This window comes from Pinus tabuliformis, chromosome 3_2, assembly GCF_031772625.1.
Source record: "Pinus tabuliformis cultivar Carrire ecotype Pingquan chromosome 3_2, CPIR1, whole genome shotgun sequence".
Taxonomy (NCBI): Eukaryota; Viridiplantae; Streptophyta; class Pinopsida; order Pinales; family Pinaceae; genus Pinus; species Pinus tabuliformis.
In genome coordinates this window covers 1,002,674,179-1,002,692,699 of record NC_142302.1, presented here as the reverse complement: position 1 = coordinate 1,002,692,699, position 18,521 = coordinate 1,002,674,179, and the positions used below count along the sequence as shown (strand labels likewise).

Sequence of the window (18,521 nt, the reverse complement as noted above, 5' to 3'; positions counted from 1 at the left end):
TGAATGAGAGGGAGGCAGACAGTCCGTTGAGACAGTCCCTGCTCCCACATGAGAATGCGAAGTTACATCAGCGCAGAAGGCTGAGCGAGGCTTGAAATCAAGCTTCCTCTTGGGACGGGAAGATTTCTTAAGACAATACTCGAACTGGTCCCAAAGATAAGCAAACTTCATCTGGCTCCACGGAGCTTGAAACTGCAAACCAAGGAAGTGTTGCCAAAAATCAAGGACAGATTCTTGCGGAGCCCTCCGTTGCTATAACAGTTTCCGGTCAAGATGGTCTGGGTCAAAATGATAGAACATGTCTTCAATAAGATCACAGAAGTGCTCAAACGAGTGCACGGTGTCAGCCAGTAGGCTAAGAACCCAACGAAATGGATATTCGCGAAGTGTGAATGCAAGCAGCAAACTGGCCTGTTTGTCACTAAACTCATTTTCCTCACGAATCATGGAAAGAAAGTTATGTAAGTGCTCAAGCCAGTCCACTTTTCACCATCGTATGTGTGAGTGGTCAAGAGATTGAAAAGCTTCCCTGAGATGGAGATATCTTCACGATTCGAAAAACACCTCAGGGGAAGAAGAATGCAAGACTCCATGAAAGATATGCAAAGGTTCAAAACTGGATGAGAGGACACTGCTTGTCATCAGGCCCTCCTTCTAGTGCCAGAAATGTTGATGGTGTTGGACCCGCCAACATGTCAAGGGGATCTCCCCGGTAAGAAGTCCCAATTAGACCTCAAACCGTTTGGTGTAGGAGTCCCAACAGTGGGTCATAAGGTAATGCCTTGACTGTGATGTCGCACAGAGGCAAGTAAGATAACTCTGTCAGTAGCAAGGGTGTGACTGATGCAGAGAGTCAAGGAATGTGTACGAGAGGTTCCAACACTTCGAAGGGAGAGGAAGGTGAAGGTGAGTTCTAGGTTGAAATGGATCTGTCCCCAACTCGTCTAGGAACACACCACACAAAGGACATGCACAGCTTTCAGTGGAGTAGTACACTTGGATGTGGCAGTCACAACAACAAGGTAAGATAACACGAACAACACTCACAGATCAGTCCGAGACGAGTGTGATGGTTGATATAGCAAGGTTCATGAGAAAGGTTTGTCTGATGTCCGACAGAGCAGTCGACACGGACGATGACAACATTAACAACATATGCAACACATTAACAACAAGATTCATATAATTGCATACAAATCAGTTCATATACAAGTACGTAAGTTAAACAACATATATCATTAAGGAAACCGGAACAATCCAACTACAATAACAACATATGCATGAAAATGTGCTGGCTCTTATTATTAAAGAAGTGTAAGTCACAATCATATAATACACCATGTAAATTTGCTAGCCCCAATAGTGGAACGTTATAGCCACATCCGCCTGCTCCTCCAAAGAGATGTACTAGCTCCGTGTAGTGGAGAAGCCAAGGCGCATTACAATATTGTCCAAGTCTTCTTCAAGATAGTCTTTGTAGAAGCTTGGCTGACCAAAAGCCTATACAATGAGTTATGAGGGACTATTTATAGCAAAGGGTGGGGTGACCCTTGACATTTCCCTTTGTGACAGTTCAACTACCCTCATGTCTCTTCACCTACTCTATGACCATTACTGTTAGCTTTGTTGACAAATGGCCGAAAAATGGATCCAAATATGCCCCAAAATCTCCAAATTTGCTTAAAATCATGCCAAAGGATCCAAATATGCTCTTGAAGTCTTCAAAATCCTCTTAAAGATCATTCAAAGTCAAAACCGTCGCATGCCAAGAGCCCTTGGAAGGGCAGAAATACACTATTGGGAGGCAAAGACACTCCAAAACCATGAAAAACCAGGAAAAACAGTGCAATGCACAACAGTCGTTAGATTTGGCCGATCAACGGCCCAGATCTAAGCGGCAAATCACAATCGGCACAAGCAGGCAGCGGTAATCGGTGCAAGACACCACCGATCAGCGATCGTTGATGATCGGATCGACGGGTCGTTATCGGCGAGTCACATTGGCATAGGTATCGGCGCAGATAGTATGGAATGAGCAATTGCAATCGACAATTCAACGTGGACCGTCGATCGCGCGTAGATCGACGGCCCACATCACATCGACGGATCGCAATCGGGAAACCAAAGGGATTGAGCCTTTACACCTTCATGTGTGTGATGCGATGATGCGGACTCGACAGTATTCTAAATATCATTTTTGGGATTCAACTACGTTAAGTAAGTCATTCAAACGTATGACCATTTCCATGAGAGGTAGTCGTAACTGACTAATTTCTCATGATTTTTGAATAGTTCACTTAGCACTCATTGCATCGGGTGATGCTCACAGGGGTGAAGAAGTGGGATTGAAACTAGTGAAATGTGGAGAACGAATCACATAGCATCAATCATCACTTCCGGGGCTTGCACCCGGTAACCAGGACTTCCCAAGAGGTCACCCATCCCAGAACTCCTCTGGCTCAAGCGCGCTTAACTGTGGAGTTTTTCCCACAATCAAGCCCACTTAGCTTGCTACCCCATTTGCAAAACCTTAGCAAGTATTGTGCCTCATGAACCATTCAAGTAGAGATCCCTTGACTCTTTTTGAATTTAAGTATGGGGGATTTACGCAGTGCATTATATTAGATATCATTTTTGGGATTCAACTGCGTTAAGTAAGTCATTCAAACGTATGACCATTTCCATGAGAGGTAGTCGTAACTGACTAATTTCTCATGATTTTTGAATAGTTCACTTAGCACTCATTGCATACGAAAAACAATCATTATAAACGTTTAAAAGATCACAGAGGCATGCAAACCCTTTCCATTACCTAACAGAGACCGGGAGATAGGGACAGAGGCCGGAAAGTGATCATGGACAGCACAACACGACACAACCAAAACAAACCGAAGCGATCATGGAGCAGACAATGCAACACAACTGAAACAGAAATATCATGGGCATCAATAGCGCAACACAGCCCGAAACAGAATCGGTCATGAGGCATCAACAACGCAGCTTATCCAAAACCAACAAATGATCATGGAGCATCTCTGGCACGAGAGAGCTCCCAGACAGCGCAACAAACTACCCTAAAGCAGTTACTCTGCTGTCAGAAGAAGAAACTTCCGAGCCCACGCTTGCCTAGTCAGGGCATCAAACTGTTGAAAAGACAGAGAGGAAGATTAAGACACTCCGAGCCTTTGAGAGCTCAGGAGCATTGTAAAAGGCCTATAAAAGGCTGAAAACAAAATGTAACAGGGGTTAAACTTCTGGAGATTATTGAGACTCTGCTACTCAAGCTTCTCATCTTCATTCATTAGCAATATAAGCTTCTTTTGCTGTTATATGTTCAATGTCCATTTTCTCTTTTGTTCTAAGCTTGCACTTGAACAGGTTGTTCAGGTTTCTTTTGTATCTAATGCCAGATAACTATCATCTTATCTTTGCGTTGATAAAGTAGATTTGTAGGCTTCTTTACTGCCTGTAGCTAGTGATTCATATGTGTTATTATATATGCATCTGCTAGTACAGTCAGTATTCTCATTTGCTGTTTGTAGCTAGCCATTCATATGTGTTTATATATATGCATCTGCCGGTATGGTCAGTATTCTCCATCCATTCATTGAATCTACAAACTATTGAGCATTAGTGGTCTAAAGCCTTGTAAGCTGAGGGTGTTCATGCATGTCTTGAGTAAAAACATAGTTTAAATGGTTGTCTGGCTTGATCCAAACCATCATTTATTCCAATAGTTCAGAGAACAATATTGAAGATTATATGTTACCAGGCATCTCCGAGCTGCAACCTAGGAGAGTTTCCTGCAGTGATAATAGTTACATCCAACTCTTGAGACTTGACTTACACTTGACATGACTCAACATTACAATGCACATGTACTCATGTGAGACAACATGGCTTGAGCAAGCCATCCAAGACATCACTAAGACTCAGTCCGCTGCATGAGACCAACTCTTTGACATGCTTGTCATGGTGAAAGTGGTGAGATGATGCCAAGCTTGGTCGTCCGTGATGGTGTGCATGCACCTCATGGTGACATCTTGCTGAAGCAAACTTTTGCCTCCATTGCAACTGGTGCATTGGTTCGGCCCGTTCATCCAACTGATGTGCTAAAATGCGCATGGTCTTCTTGGGTGCGGTTGAACCGGCAACACACTGATGCATAGTGTCTGTGCTGATCTTCAAGTGTGTGCTGGTGGTCATGCGCATCAACTTGCTGAAGTACATGTTCAACTTCAGTTGGACTTGCTTCTTGTCTACGCCTTGGTGAATGTGTCGAATGGGTTGGATTGCATGCGTGCGCACAATGACATGCATGCTGCTGCATCCCTTGCATGCGATCAACAACACTGCCCACCATGTTTGCTTCGTATCAACTGCTAGGATGGGTCTTTAACTTGTACGGGCGCAATTTCATCCATGAGTGCACGTTGCACCCACTGCTGTTCTTGTTGCTGTTGTAAATCATTCGTCTGTTTGTGCAACTTCATGTTCTTCCTGAGTTGCTGCTTCAACACATGCAACTCTTTCTTTGTTCCATCTTTTGCCTTCGCGTGATCTTCATGTCGTGCTGTCACTTCATAGCCGTAGTCTGCAAAGTTGCTTACATTATCAGTGGATCTTCTTGATCTTGCAACTTTGTTCCGCCTCTGTGTTGTCAACAACCTTCCTCTTGCATTTGTTGCATTTGGTATGCTGTCTTCAACTGCTATTCATGATGTTGCTCGCTGTGATGCTACCGCTTGATGTCCTTTTATATGAACAATTTGATGTCTTTGTGAGTAGGCAAGCTCATAGACACTTGATCGACTGCATCCCTAAGCGTGCTTTGAACGGTGTCCTCGTCTTTGTTCTCCTGGAAACCATTGTACCTGTATTGCTGAGAGGCAGATGAACACCTGCGATACCTGGAGAGATGGCAACACTCATAGCAAGCAATCTGTTAGTCGAAAACCAAAATGAACATGAGAACTGAATTGCAACATACCTGGGTGAATGATCATGAAGGTTGCACAATTTCGGCCGGGAGGTCGGGAGACTGACTGCCAAGACTGCTCAAGGCATAGTCTGGGCTGCTGGGAGACTGGCTGACTGCTGGAACTGCGCAATGCACAGTCCAGTCTAGCTGCTGACTGTTGGGATTGCGCAATGCGCAATTCCAGCTGGGAAGGACTGCTAGCCCAGGGACAAATTTGCATAATTTCTTGGGCCAAGCAGCCACTGTCCTCCAGAAATGCGCAAAACAGTCCTGGAGGGCAGTGCTGGGCAGGAATGTGCAAATTTGGAGAGAAAGGTGAGCCTTCCTTTCCCAGATTGCGCAATGCAGCCTTGGTGAAGGCAGAGCTAACTCGCCGATGGGAGGAGTCCCAACTCGCCGACGGGCGATTGAAAGTAAGTCAGTGAATGCATGGTGACACTAAGTGATAGTAGAAGTGATTGACAATGCATGCCAAACATGAATGAAAGATTCAACAAACAGATCAACATGCATGTGGGTGAGGTAGTTCGCTGGTCGGGCGAACGTCCGTGCAAAACAGTTTCATGCATGTGACAACAGTGAGATAGCAACGAAAATTGAAACGGATCTAGGACAAGTTAGTATATATGTAAACAACAACAAGCATTCAAAGAAATCAAGTAAACAATACTCCCACAAGCGAAAACACAAAAAGCGATAGAAATGTAGCACAAGACATGGGAAGCGGGCTTACCCCAAAACAGCTGAGCTGAATGTGCTGATTGCTCCTAGATGTGATGTGGGATGTCAAAGCTGCAAGGTTGATGTGAGGAATGAGCTCTGTAGCCTCCAGTTGATGAGTTTTGATAACATCGATTGTGACGCGCATGCCACGAATCTAAGGGAAGCATCACTGTAGCGTCCAGTTGATGAGTTTTGATAAAATCGATTGTGACGCGCATGCCACGAATCTAAGGGAAGCATCACTTGGTGGGAGGTTTTAGAATTGCTCCTTGCATGTAACCTCCAACTGCTAAACATAGATCCCTGAAACAAGGGATGCCTTTGCATGCTGCCTTGGGAGAAGCAGCCCATGCATGCAAGTTTGTTTTGCTCAGTCCCGGAGGGAACCAATCAACTCAATTGCACATGCAAGAGACTGCTCGACTGCTGGGGAAAATGCGCATTTTTGGCTGGGAGCTGGGCTGGCTGCCCAGAGGATTTGCGCAATTTTTGGGCAGAGCAGCTAACTGCTGCTTAGATTTGCACAAATCTTGGGCTTAACAACTTGCTGTTGGGAAAAATTGCGCAAATCCGGTTGGGAGGGCTGGCTGACAAGATTGTGCAATCCTTGAGCCCAGCAGGCTGTTAGAGAGGATTGCGCAATTCTTGTAGGGAAGGCTGGTTGCCCTCTAGAAATACGCAAATTTCAAGGGGAAGCTACTTAGTCTGCAGCTGTACCAAGTCCAGATGAGCAGCTTGTGAGGGGAATGGATCAACTGTGATCGACATGCTACCTTTGTGCGAGGAAAACACTTGAAGCTTGAGTACTTGATGAAGCAAGACAAAGTGCTACGTAAGGTTCTTAGGGAGGCTCCAAAATAGGCTAAGGCAAAATTTTGGAGGGTGGTTGTAGGCGCTACAACACTAGGGCATCCAACGAATTTTATTGCAGTCATTGAAACCCCTTGATTTTTGGTCCACTACTATACTGGGCTTTTCTCTCCTAGGTCCTCCAAGTTTCAAGCAAATTTGACGGTGGAATCCTGAGATATATCAAGCCCTAGCCATAAGACCAATTCTTGCCCTAGGTTGATGTGGGTTAGTGTCCTCACTTGGATCATTGCATTCAAATCTCAAAAGAAAACTTGTCCTTTGATCCTATTCTTTCCCCTAATTAGGTCAAGTCCCTCCTTGGTTGATCAACTCCATACCCTTGACCTAGTCTGGGTCCACTTGGGTTCTTTGTGGTCCCACAACTCTACAACTCAAATTCCACAAGGATTACATAGAATCCATTTCTTCACAAGGATCCCTAAGCCTAGGAAGCCCATTGTCAAGGCATATCCTCTAACCCTAGGTCTAGGTATCCTCATAACCCTTCTTAGAGAGCCAATCAACTTGGTTTCAAAGCAAGAAAGCCAATTACTTGAGCCTCTCTGGTGAATAGGCTTTAGGAATCACCTCATATCTTATCATTTACCCATCCATTCTTGTGATTCCTTCCATATCGGGACTTCTCCCATCGGTGAAAGTCCGTAATGAGTAGGGAGCTTTAACTGAGGTGATAGTGGGCTATCATTCCATTGTTGCCCCTTGACCTAGTGGTTGCTCTATAGGATACCCTGCTAGGACCCCTGCTAGTTTGAGTGGTAACAGTGGCAACAGGGCACAAGTAAAATCAAGACATAGCATTTCATACATTAGACATTAAGCATAAAAAATTTCTCATGAAATAACACATACATGACAAAATAAGTATATCCATCCACCACATTTGCAAGAATGAAGCTCCAAGACAAGATAACAATTATCCATACATCAAAATGCATCAAATAATCTTCAATTCGTCCAACAATAACAAGTCCGAGTTATTTTCTCCAAAGAGATACAAATCCAAGTGATGATGAGAGATCAAATGAACCTCTCTTACATTTATATGATCCTCCAAGGGATTCGAATAGCTAAATTAGGCCTAATGATGTCCCTAACATTAAAATAATGTGCAAATAACAATACTTTGGTGACAAGCCCACCAAATAGCTCCATAATAAGAATAATTAGTCTCTCAAGTGGGCCAAAATGAAAGATAAGTAGTTGGAAGGCCAAATGAAGTCCCTCATGTGCCATGATGAATAGAAGGGCTCTAATGACAGTGAAGAAGGGGGTGGCTGCTTGATCTCCAAACAAATGACTAGTGGTGCTCCCAAGTGGCTGTGGGGGCACAAAGAACATCCTCATTGGTCTCCAACATAATCGAACAAGCATGTGCTCCATCTGTACGGGCTAGGACAATGATGCAAGCTCTCCCTTAAAAGGAACTAATAGAGTTGTGGGACAAAACCCCATCTGTAAGGGCTAGGACAATAATGCAAGCTCTCCCTTAAAAGGAACTAATTGGTGAGACAAAACCCCATCTGGGCCGTGGATCATCTATCAAGTGTGTGGTGCAAGTGTGTAGCCTGCTGGGCAATGTGGTTCAGGTGCATCATTATCATCAAATAAATGGGACACGAGCAAGCACTGTATGGTGTTGAAGGATCCCATGGCGTGGTTATCTGCTCTTTACTATAGTGGAGTCCCATAGCTCTCAATGCTCACCATCCAAGTGTCATTCAGACTCTCTGGAGGGCTTGGACCCCGTATAGGGAGACCAAACCCCAAGATGAAGACCCCCATGTAATCCTGTATAAGATCCAGTGTGTCTCCTCACCTTCCAACACAACAGTTCATTAGTGCAATTGAGTAAATGAGCTTACAAATCATGGAACCAAGTCGACACTTCATAGTGGCATACCCTTCCATAATGGGATTTAGAATGTACAGGTGTTCCCAGGTGCAAGAAAGAGGTTAATCAAGGACCCTATTAGGTGGTTTCAACCTCCAAGGGAGTGACAGGTCCATGGTACATCCTTCAAATGGCAGGTGTCATGTGACATAATGATGGAATGGATTGGGGGCATCAAGGGGAGGCTCCAAGCCACATGCCATGGTACAAGGGAAACAATAATGAGGGAAGCCCACACATGGGTGTATAGATGAAGGAGGGAGCAATCGTGGTACATGAGTTACCCTAACCTTTGTTTTTCCACCCTTCTTCATATGCCTTTTTCCTTTTATTGATTTTTCTTTTTATAATTGCTCGGGGCTCCAGGGAATGAGAGCATGATGTGTAAGATATAGCAGTGATTACCCCCTTAAGGTTGGGCAGTTCATCGCCCACTAGGGGTTGGGACAATCATGGGTTCCTTAATGATGCAAGGGGCTCATGTAGGGGCCCTAGGAACCAGGGTGATGGCCATAATGATAGAGGGTAGAGCTCATGTTGGCTTTTTCCCACGTGCTAAATTTGTATGTCTCGACCATCTTTTGCATTTTATGGTACATTTCCTATTGAGAGTGGCCAAATTATGCTTTTTACTTTCCTTTTAGCTGCATCAACCTCCGGGGCATCGTTCCAGGCCTGACCCAAAGTGTGGACAAGAGGGAGAGGTTAACTCTTTGTGGATCCAATGGACAAAAGTGGATCCGGATGGGAAATATGTGGAAAGGGGATATAATGAGTGGAGGGGAGTGATGTATGTGGTGTCGGGAAGCGGCACCACACAACCAAAATTGGGGTTTTCGATGTATTGCCACTTTAGTAGCCAATAAAGGAGATCCCACGAGACTGGGATTGAAGACTAACTAGTAACCACCAAATTGGACAAGGGGACAAAAGTACAGACCAAACCCATTCTTTCCACTGAATCCTGTTGAAGTTTCTAAGTCTACTAGTTAGAAGCCCTCCATGCACTTTACCGATTTATTCCTACCTACTTGTTCCGTTACTTAACAAGTTATTTACAATGTAAATACTGAAAATAAACACTAGTGCATGCTCAACATATTACAGATCATCAACTGAAGGAAACAGAAACAAGCACACAAAATGACACCGTTATTTTTGGACCAATGTCCTCAGAAAAACCCAATGTGGGAAAACAGGTGCAACTATTTGAGGGTTTTCTTATTAAGCAATTTTAGAGTACAATCTGGGTGCCAAATCTAGCTTACCCAACAGAGAATGCCCTTGGCAGTAGTACCTCTCAATCTGAGACAAATGTCCCAGCTGAAACCCCAGATAAACCCTCCGGTAGCTCCTCAGCCCCAATCTGCCCCAGAAACCCCAACGTCAGCCTTTCTGGAGTGTGTCTGCCTCTCTCTGCCCAGCGCTGGCCCTGCGTCACCCTGAATGGGTCTGCGTCAGCCTTAGGAGGCCCTGCGTCAGCCTTTTGGCCCTATGCGTCAACAACGCTTGCCTCTCTAAAGCACTATGCAGCTCTTGGCTGCCTCTGCGTGAGCCTTGACTGTTACTGCATCACCCTCTCTGGCTCCTGCGCCGATCTCCCGGCACTATCTCTGCCTCTCTGTCTCTCTGTACTCACTGCCCTTCAGCTGCAACTCTGATCACTAATTCTATCTCTCTTGGCAAACCCCGCTCTAGAGAATAGAATGATTGATCATCTGGTGTATTCTCCAAGTAACCCTCAAGCCTCCTCTTATACTTTTCTCGTTGACATATCAACGGCCGAGATTAAGTCCCTAATCAATGGCTAAGATTAGGTCTGGCTTGATCTATGTCTTTTGAACCATTCTAACACAATTTTATATTAATCCACATTAATATTTTAATTTCCCTAAGTTTAGACTTAGGGACTCCATTCAAAATATTAATTATTTTAATATCTCCTAAACTATTTAGAATCTGTCCAAACCCTTTTTGGGTATTGGAAATCTCATGTGCCCCAACCTGTCCACCAAATTTCGTGGCTAGAGCACATTCGATGCTACCACAAATCAACAAATCCCCCCACTAATCCATGTCCAAATATGTCTATAATAAGTAAGCAAAAATACCCAATTACATAATGAAAAGCCATACCTTCAGAATTGGAAAGTCCACTTTCAAACATACTATCATGACAGAATGGGCGAGGGCGCATAATGGTTGGCTCAGGTGATAGAGATGATGGCACATCAAGCTATCTGGGGCTACAAGGGGCTTGTTAAGTTTAGGTATGTTCTATCCTGAGATAAAATTTACTTCAATTTTCCATATTAACTCAATATCAATTCCAGATTAGCAATCACATTTAACATGATAGTAAAATGCAGATAGAGCATAAACATAAATCGTAGAAAACAAGCCAAGACAAGAGGACACAAGATGTGGTGCCAGCCAAGGACAAACCCCAATGTGGGGAAACCCTTGATCAATTCTTCTTATGTTCTTCAATAGTTCAGCAGAGAGAGAGATACTACATATACATCAGAAGTCAACATTTTGACTTATCAAAATAAGAGCAGATATCTCCTCTATGAAGATAACACATGAGGTAGTTGATCTGAACTCCGGTGAAGACATACTGCTTCAACTGATCCTACAAGGTGACTCCATCACCAAGCTGCACCCATCATTGTGCTGCACCTCATTATCATGCTGCATCTGTCACTGTGCTGCACCCAATCACTGAGATGCTCTCATCACTATGCTGCTCCCTTCACTGAGCAGTACCACATCATCATGTTGTACCCATTATCAACAGGCTGCTGCAATGCATCGTGCTGCTGCTATACCTACATGCCCATCATCACCATGTTGTGCCATTGTGCTGCACTGTAATGTACCATGCTGCCCACATCATGCTGTCACCCATCACACCATGTCCAACATCAGTACACTGCAATACGGTATCCAATTACCAGCCTTAGCTGCTTGCTATGGCTTGCAGCCTAGCAGAGCAGCTAGGATATAGTTACACACTCCTTCAACAGGTCCAAAGTGCAGTCTCCTAACAGTCCCAAAATCTGCCCATATTTGACTGCAATTGATCTCCAAGGAAAGGCTGTCCTCTTTATTGTTCAAAGCAGCCTTCTATTCATATAGTTGACCTCCAAGGGAAAGCTGTCCCCTTTGCTGTAATGCAGAGCAGCCTATTTGCCCTTAACAATAGCTCTGCCTTTCACAAGGCCATTCTTTACTAGCCATCATGGGTCATGGTAAGTTACAGCCAGTACCAGTCCTCAAGTAAGCACCCAAGCAAGCTACTATCACGGTGGCTAGGTTCCTATTCTTTGCTGCTGCTCTACGAGGTAGTATAGGGCTAACACCAGCTCCTGTACTTACCCAACAATCCGCAGATTAGGGCTCTGTCACCTTGTACTCCTTCCACTGTCCCAAAACAGTGCTGCCTTAATTAACTCGGCTCTCATACAATATGAGACAGCTTCCACGCAGTCATAATGATCCTCACAAATCTGCTTCTAAACAATAGTGACTAGGGCATTAATTCTGCCAGCGTATTGGAGTCTCTTGACTGTGTATAAGGGTCACCCTTTGAACAGCAATTAGGGCTCCTTAGAACAGCGGTTTAGGCCTTCTCATGCTGCTGGTTAAGGCCTCTTCTTCTGCGGCTTAGATCACCCTTTTAGGACAGCAGTTAGGGTAGCATAGGACAGCAGCTAGGGCTAGATATGATGACGTCTAGGTCTCCTTGTCTGGACTGCGTATAGGAGTCCCTTTTGGGCTTCGTATAGAAGCTCCCTTTCACTGCATTTAGGGCTTGAACTCTCTTCTAAGACAGCGTTGAGACTTCCTCCATTAACTGCGTTTATTAGGGCAGCGTTAGAAGCTAGGTCATCTTCTTTTAGGGCTGTGTAGATCCTTCTTTCCCATGGCAGCATTCAGATCTAGGGCATCTCTTCATTAGGGCAGCATTGTCTCTTAGGATCTCTCCTCCCACCAAAACCCAAAGACAAGTGGAGAGGAAGAGATCACAAGAAGAGTGTGTTCAAATGACTAGCAAGCCACCTCTTTTTATACTAAAACGTTGAGCACAAGTGGGGGCAATTTGGTTGTTGGCCGACCTTGACGAATTGTCCCATAACACAAATAAATTCATATCTCCATGAATACATGTCGGAATCGGATGATCTTTAGATCAATCCTACACCTCTCGACGAGAGGAATCCAAGAAAAATATCAGCTGCCATAAATAAGATGATCCACATGGAGTTTGGCCCTAGTTGCCAATTTTAACAGGGCTGCTTGCTGAAGACAATCTAGGAAAAAAAGTTCTCCTATGGGTGTCACCCACTGGCGGTGGGTAACAGGGCCATTATCCCAGGACGTGTGCCTAAGTAAGTTCTGAGTTTTTATTAATGAAACACTGATTTGTTGGGCAAAAACTATTTGTGATTATACGATTCAAATTGTAATTTACTTCTGCTAAATATCATGTGTTAGCAACTTAACCGTGTATTTGTTCAGTAATCAATTACTTGGAATTAAATATCGAGTGTTGGGTTTGTGTAAATTTTAACATCAACAGGGGTACCTATATTCATTGCAACATTCTTAGGCACCATTGTAAGCCCAAGGTCACAAGTCAAAGCCATGTAACAACCATGTGAGGCCTTATAAGCATCCTAGATCCCGTGTCATGTTGACTTAGTCTTATTATGGTTGGTACCTTTGAGTTCATTTATGGTTCCTTTCATCTTGGAGAGGGTTGGAGCTCCTCAAGTGAGCTTATATGTGGGCTCATGGTTTTAGAGTAGCTATATTTTTGTAGGGTGGTTCACCAATTTAGGGGCTATTCCAACCCATGTTTGGTGCAGCTATGTCTTTCCATATGGTTATGAGTCTATCAAGTTTGTAGGTGGCCTTGGCTTTGGTGTTGTATCCCTCAAATGTTTCTTAGATATGTCAGTCTCATAATTAGTGACATTCATGCTTCCCAATGCAAAGTGGTCTTGGAAGTCAAAAAGCCTATTGGGTTTGAGATTGCAAATCTCAGTGAGAGGATGACATGCCACGTGGAATGTTTCCATTTGATGACTCATTCTCAAGTTGTGATTGGTCGATGGCAGTCAATAGGGGTGACAACTTTCTAGAGGCATAATGGGTGGAGTGTTGCATCATTTTGGACATGCGTTACATCCAAAGTTATGTACCCGAAAAGAGGGACAAAACCCATGTCTCTGAAATTTTTTTCCTCAAGGGAATTGGAGATGCATGGTTTGACCAAGTTTTCAATGGGTTTAACGAAGCTTATGTGGCAAAGCCTTGGACTTTTTCAAGTCACAAACATATGATGTGGCACTATATGGCAAGGATACTACCTGTCTTGGTCAAGTAGTGATTGTCATGTTTCTTCTTAATGGTGTAGTTGATGCAATCTTGTTCTTTCTCTTGATTGCCTACCTACCTCTTTCTGTATAGTTTTGTCAACCTTTTACCTTTCAACAAATGGGCTTGTAGCTTAACTTTGAGTTTCCCTTCATGAAATAATTTTCCCTGTTGCCCTATCAGCAAACCAAAGAAAGAATCAAAAGAATAATCCTTACTATATATATTTTGGAATGCTTAACTAACAAGAATAGACAAACATAATACATCATAGGATGTCTTTAGATTCATCAAAATCTGTCTGTGCGCTAACTATCCTTTTTCAAGAAATTTGCTCAAATTCACCTAATTTCAACTGAATCTTCTTCATGCGATCCAAATAATCTTCAATTCTTTCAAAATGAGAGATGATCAAGAGAGATGAACTCTTTCTCAATATGCATAGCCTGACTTTCATCAATATTATCCTAGAGAATCTTCAGCTTCTATACTTCATTAGGATAGTTGATCCCACTATATGAAAGCGAATCTCCCTAGAAATATCAGTCATTATGACTCCTATGACCTTGTCCTTCTTCTTGTACATGGCAAACTTCAGCTGATCATTTATTGGATTTGGAACTATGACCTTTGTAAAATACTATAGTGCCTGACTTTTTAATTATGTTTTCATATCTTGTACTCACACACTAAAATAATGGCAATTCATAACCACAGGATCTTGTTTGGAACCCATGATTTTGATTTATAGATCTAAACCCTGATTTGGTCTTCAACTCAAAACCTTGTGTCAATCTACTAGAGAGATCTGGCTCTTCAAATGCATGAGCTAGCTCTCAAACCATTAGCTTTGATACCATGCTAGAGAGCTAGGTAATTAGTTAGATCAAGAAGCTATACATTCCAAGAAAAGGTGGTGTCTATAGACATTGTAACAACACTTAAGCACAAGTAAGTATAGCTCAACATACATTAGGAAACACAAGCAATCAATTTTTTTTTCACATTGCATGCTAGATTGATCCGTAGGACCATCTTTATATGGTTTCGAAGTGTAACTAACTCCCTTGAAACGAGGAAGACATGGTCCACTTTGATTGGCCAAGTAGTAGAATGAACTCTTTGAATTCTGCCTCAACCTACACACCAGTTGATTTACCTGGTCATCCTGATGAAACGTTGGATGCTTAACTGACCACTTAATCAATTTCTTAATCGACTATCCTAGTTGAATGCCAATTGTTGACTGACTATGTCCAGAAAATCTTGAGATGTGATGAACCTGCTTAGCCAACTATTCCAGTGAGGGACATATTTCTTAAATATGATAATATTTGTTTCATGAGTCAAAAGATGACTTGCTGAAAATTTGACAATGCATTGACTTTGGATCTTTGGGGTATGTTTAAACTTGTACTTCTGCTTTCTGTTTTTGCAGGTTCTTGGATCCTTAGATACATGGGATTATGTTGTGGTCTCATTCTTTCCTGGTATTAGTGAGGTATACTAAATAAATATTTCACTACTTTATAGTTGGATCTTCTTATGAAAAAGTTGCCTTCAATATTCTTTTAATAACTCATTCATTTTCCATCCTAGGAACTTCTTTTTCGTGGGGGGTTGCTTCCTTTGATTGGTTTAGACTGGAAGGGCATGACAATAGCGGGCATTACTTTTGGTGCCTTGCATCTAGGAGGGGGAAGAAAATATGCATTTGCACTTTGGTAAGATATCTAACTTCTTTATTTTTCTTTCGATCTGGCAAATCTCATGTTTCAAAACATAATTCCATGCTTACTAGACACTTGGAACCTCCCTCTGGCTTTGGATGTCTGCAGTGGCTGCTCTAGTCACCATGTTCTCCATAATTAGAATGTAGATTCTGAATTATTCCCTTCTAGGCAGAAACTTATTAGAATTATGACAGTTTGTTTGGGCACAAAAAATATCACTATTAGTATAAATAAGAAGACTGATCTTTTCACCTAGCTGATAAATTCTATAGAATCAACCTCCATGGTTGAGATTTCTTTCTTAATTTCTTTCCCATTTTGAGATTTTCTTTTATATCAAACTTTCAAGGAGATTGCTTTTTCTGGGGATTGAATTAATATCCAAACACTAATGAAAATAAATGAGTTGTGACTTGAACGACTCCCAGTTGTATAAATTTAGCATGAAAATTTACGTTCATATTTAAAAACTTTGCTCTTATACACCAAATGCTTTTGCACAATTGTACAGGGCTTCATTTGTTGGGACTGTATATGGATTTGCAGCAATTTCTTCCTCAAGTATCATTGTACCAATAGCAGCTCACTCTTTGAACAATCTTATTGGAGGGTTATTATGGAGATACCTCTATTCAAAGGAAACCGCAAAAGTTGGCAGTTCTGATTCCACATGAAGATTAGCAAAGAAATTCTAGGTCACTCTATGATCTCTTACTTGTAACATTTGTACAAAATTTAGCATTTACTTTTTCTTTTCAAACCTTGATCATAGATTTCATCTTATCCCACAAATGGCTAAATGTGGGCATGTATAACATGGTTGCAGATATCTCTGATTTCTCCCGATATTACAGAGTTTTGCAAGTTGCTGTTTTTCCAAGTTTTTCATGTGCAAGTTTATTCTTGCAAATATTTTCTGATATTTTCCTCAATGCTTGTAGGAAATGGTGTAGGCTTCACTTTCAGCTACGACCGACCTTATATTGTAATTATTATCATATTTCTAGCTTTGGCTAAGGATGACCTTGTACATATAGGCTCATAATCCCTCTTAGGGAAAGTGCCTTGCCTCGTTAGTTATACACACACACACACACACACACTCAGCTACGACTGACCTTATATTGTAATTATTATCATATTTCTAGCTTTTGTTAAGGCTGACCTTGTACATATAGGCTCATAATTCCTCTTAGGGGAAGTGCCTTGCCTCTTAGGTTATATCAATGTTACCAGACTTGGAATCGGCAATAAATCAGCAAGGCAAAAGAGAAAAGAGTTTTAATCGGATCAGGGAAAAATCTAGAAAAAATGAAGAAAAAATCAATAAAGATATACACATATATTGAATTAAAAGAAAAAAAAAAAACATTTTTCATTGACATTCAATAAAGCTATGTCCAAACAATCCATAATATCAATAGATGTCCAAAATATCATGAATGAATAAGTATCTCATATATGTTATGAGTCCAAACATGATCCAAAGTATTGAGTCTTGACTCCTAACGAGTGACTACATAGAACCAAAAGTTTATAAAATGCTGCATACTAATCAGTGAAAAAACAGTAACTGAAATCTCTTGATTGTTGTTGAAATGATACGATAATGGTTTACTACTGAAATCTCTAACAGAGCACATGTTGAAGCTAACGCTAGAGCACACTACACACTACGCCTCTATTACGCAGAGTAAACTGAAACTGAAACCATGCCTCTATTACCTTCTCGACGTATGAGTTGTCGGGTCTGAGTAGTGAGAAGTAAGTTACAGACCGACGTTTAATTTTTAACCTAACTAAACCACGTGGCGAACAATGCAACAACCCTGAAAGTTAAAACCCGTGCTCATCGAGTAAAGGGTTGAAAATCACCTTAGTCCCCTAAATTGCAATTAATCGGTGAGTCGTGAGTCAAACTTGGTCAACGTGAGTTTAACTCGCCCAGAGTTGAATCAGATCGTTTGAGGGAAGAGCAGAGTTTGACTCGTGATTAATCATGAGTGATCGGAGATTCATGTTTCACTGGGTTTTATATATATATATATATATATATATATATCCAACTCTCGTTTGTTTTCCATAAGGTGATTTGCCTAAGGGAACCTATCAAGTCTTGTGTTCTCTTGTGCTTGGGCTTATTTCTCTCTAGTGCACTTATTTTTGGGTTTAGTCTCTGTATACAAGAACCTGCTCTTGGCTGATTCCTCTTCAAGTTTTGTACATCCCTAGTTTTGGTATGCCCTTCTCTTTATTCTAGAATTTGGTTTTGTATTGGTTCCACTAGATTCTCTCGTTATTTCTTCTAAATCTCAACATGGTATCATAGTATAGGAATATATGGATTATAAATTTTGTCATGTGACTATGAAATATGTACATGAATGTTATTATGACGAAATAGCTGCATGGATATTATTTTGAGGTGTGCTAATGTACCTTAAGATTTCTAAGCTCATCTTCCAATGTTTTTCTATTGATGGTAGTGCTATTGCACTCCAATGAAGAAAGATGAGTTTTAGTCCTTGTATGCAACATGATTGTTTGGCATGTTGTCAACAAACAATCTCTTTGGAAAGGTGTGAAGGAGGTTTTGGCATTCGCTCATCGTAAAACACCCTAATTCGATGGTCTACATTTCGACATGCGAGACAACATGGTTTCTGGCTTGTGTTTGTTGGTTTCTGAGTTGTGTTTTTTGGAACAAGCCTCAGCCATCCACAAGTAATATTCATAGTGGTCAAAGCCTTTCAGTGAAGTATCTACTAAGAAATCGGATTGATATACAATAATGGATATGTGAGAAATATTGAATTTACAATGAAGTGCCTTAGTTTGACTTTACGCGCAGGCTATTACTGGCCCACATTATTCAAAGACGCACATAATTACGTAAGGAAATGTCAAGTCTATCAAACTGCTGCTGGGAGACAAA

The 18,521-nt window shown here is 41.9% G+C and overlaps 1 protein-coding gene across 7 annotated transcripts in view; it reads left to right on the top strand.

The window, feature by feature from the left end:
- LOC149183991 (CAAX amino terminal protease family protein) overlaps positions 1 to 16,603 on the top strand; it is a 238,289-nt gene extending 221,686 nt beyond the window's left edge. For 3 of the 7 annotated variants that reach the window (XM_089417357.1, XM_089417364.1, XM_089417360.1), the window contains 3 exons: positions 15,292 to 15,354; positions 15,453 to 15,577; positions 16,098 to 16,603. In XM_089417357.1, coding sequence (XP_089273483.1) covers positions 15,292 to 15,354; positions 15,453 to 15,577; positions 16,098 to 16,260 — 351 coding nt within the window. In that variant the 3' untranslated portion in view covers positions 16,261 to 16,603. The remainder of the gene's footprint in view (positions 1 to 15,291; positions 15,355 to 15,452; positions 15,578 to 16,097) is intronic. The other 4 variants (XM_089417359.1, XM_089417358.1, XM_089417362.1 and 1 more) reach the window with 4 other exon arrangements.
- Positions 16,604 to 18,521: the final 1,918 nt, after the last annotated feature.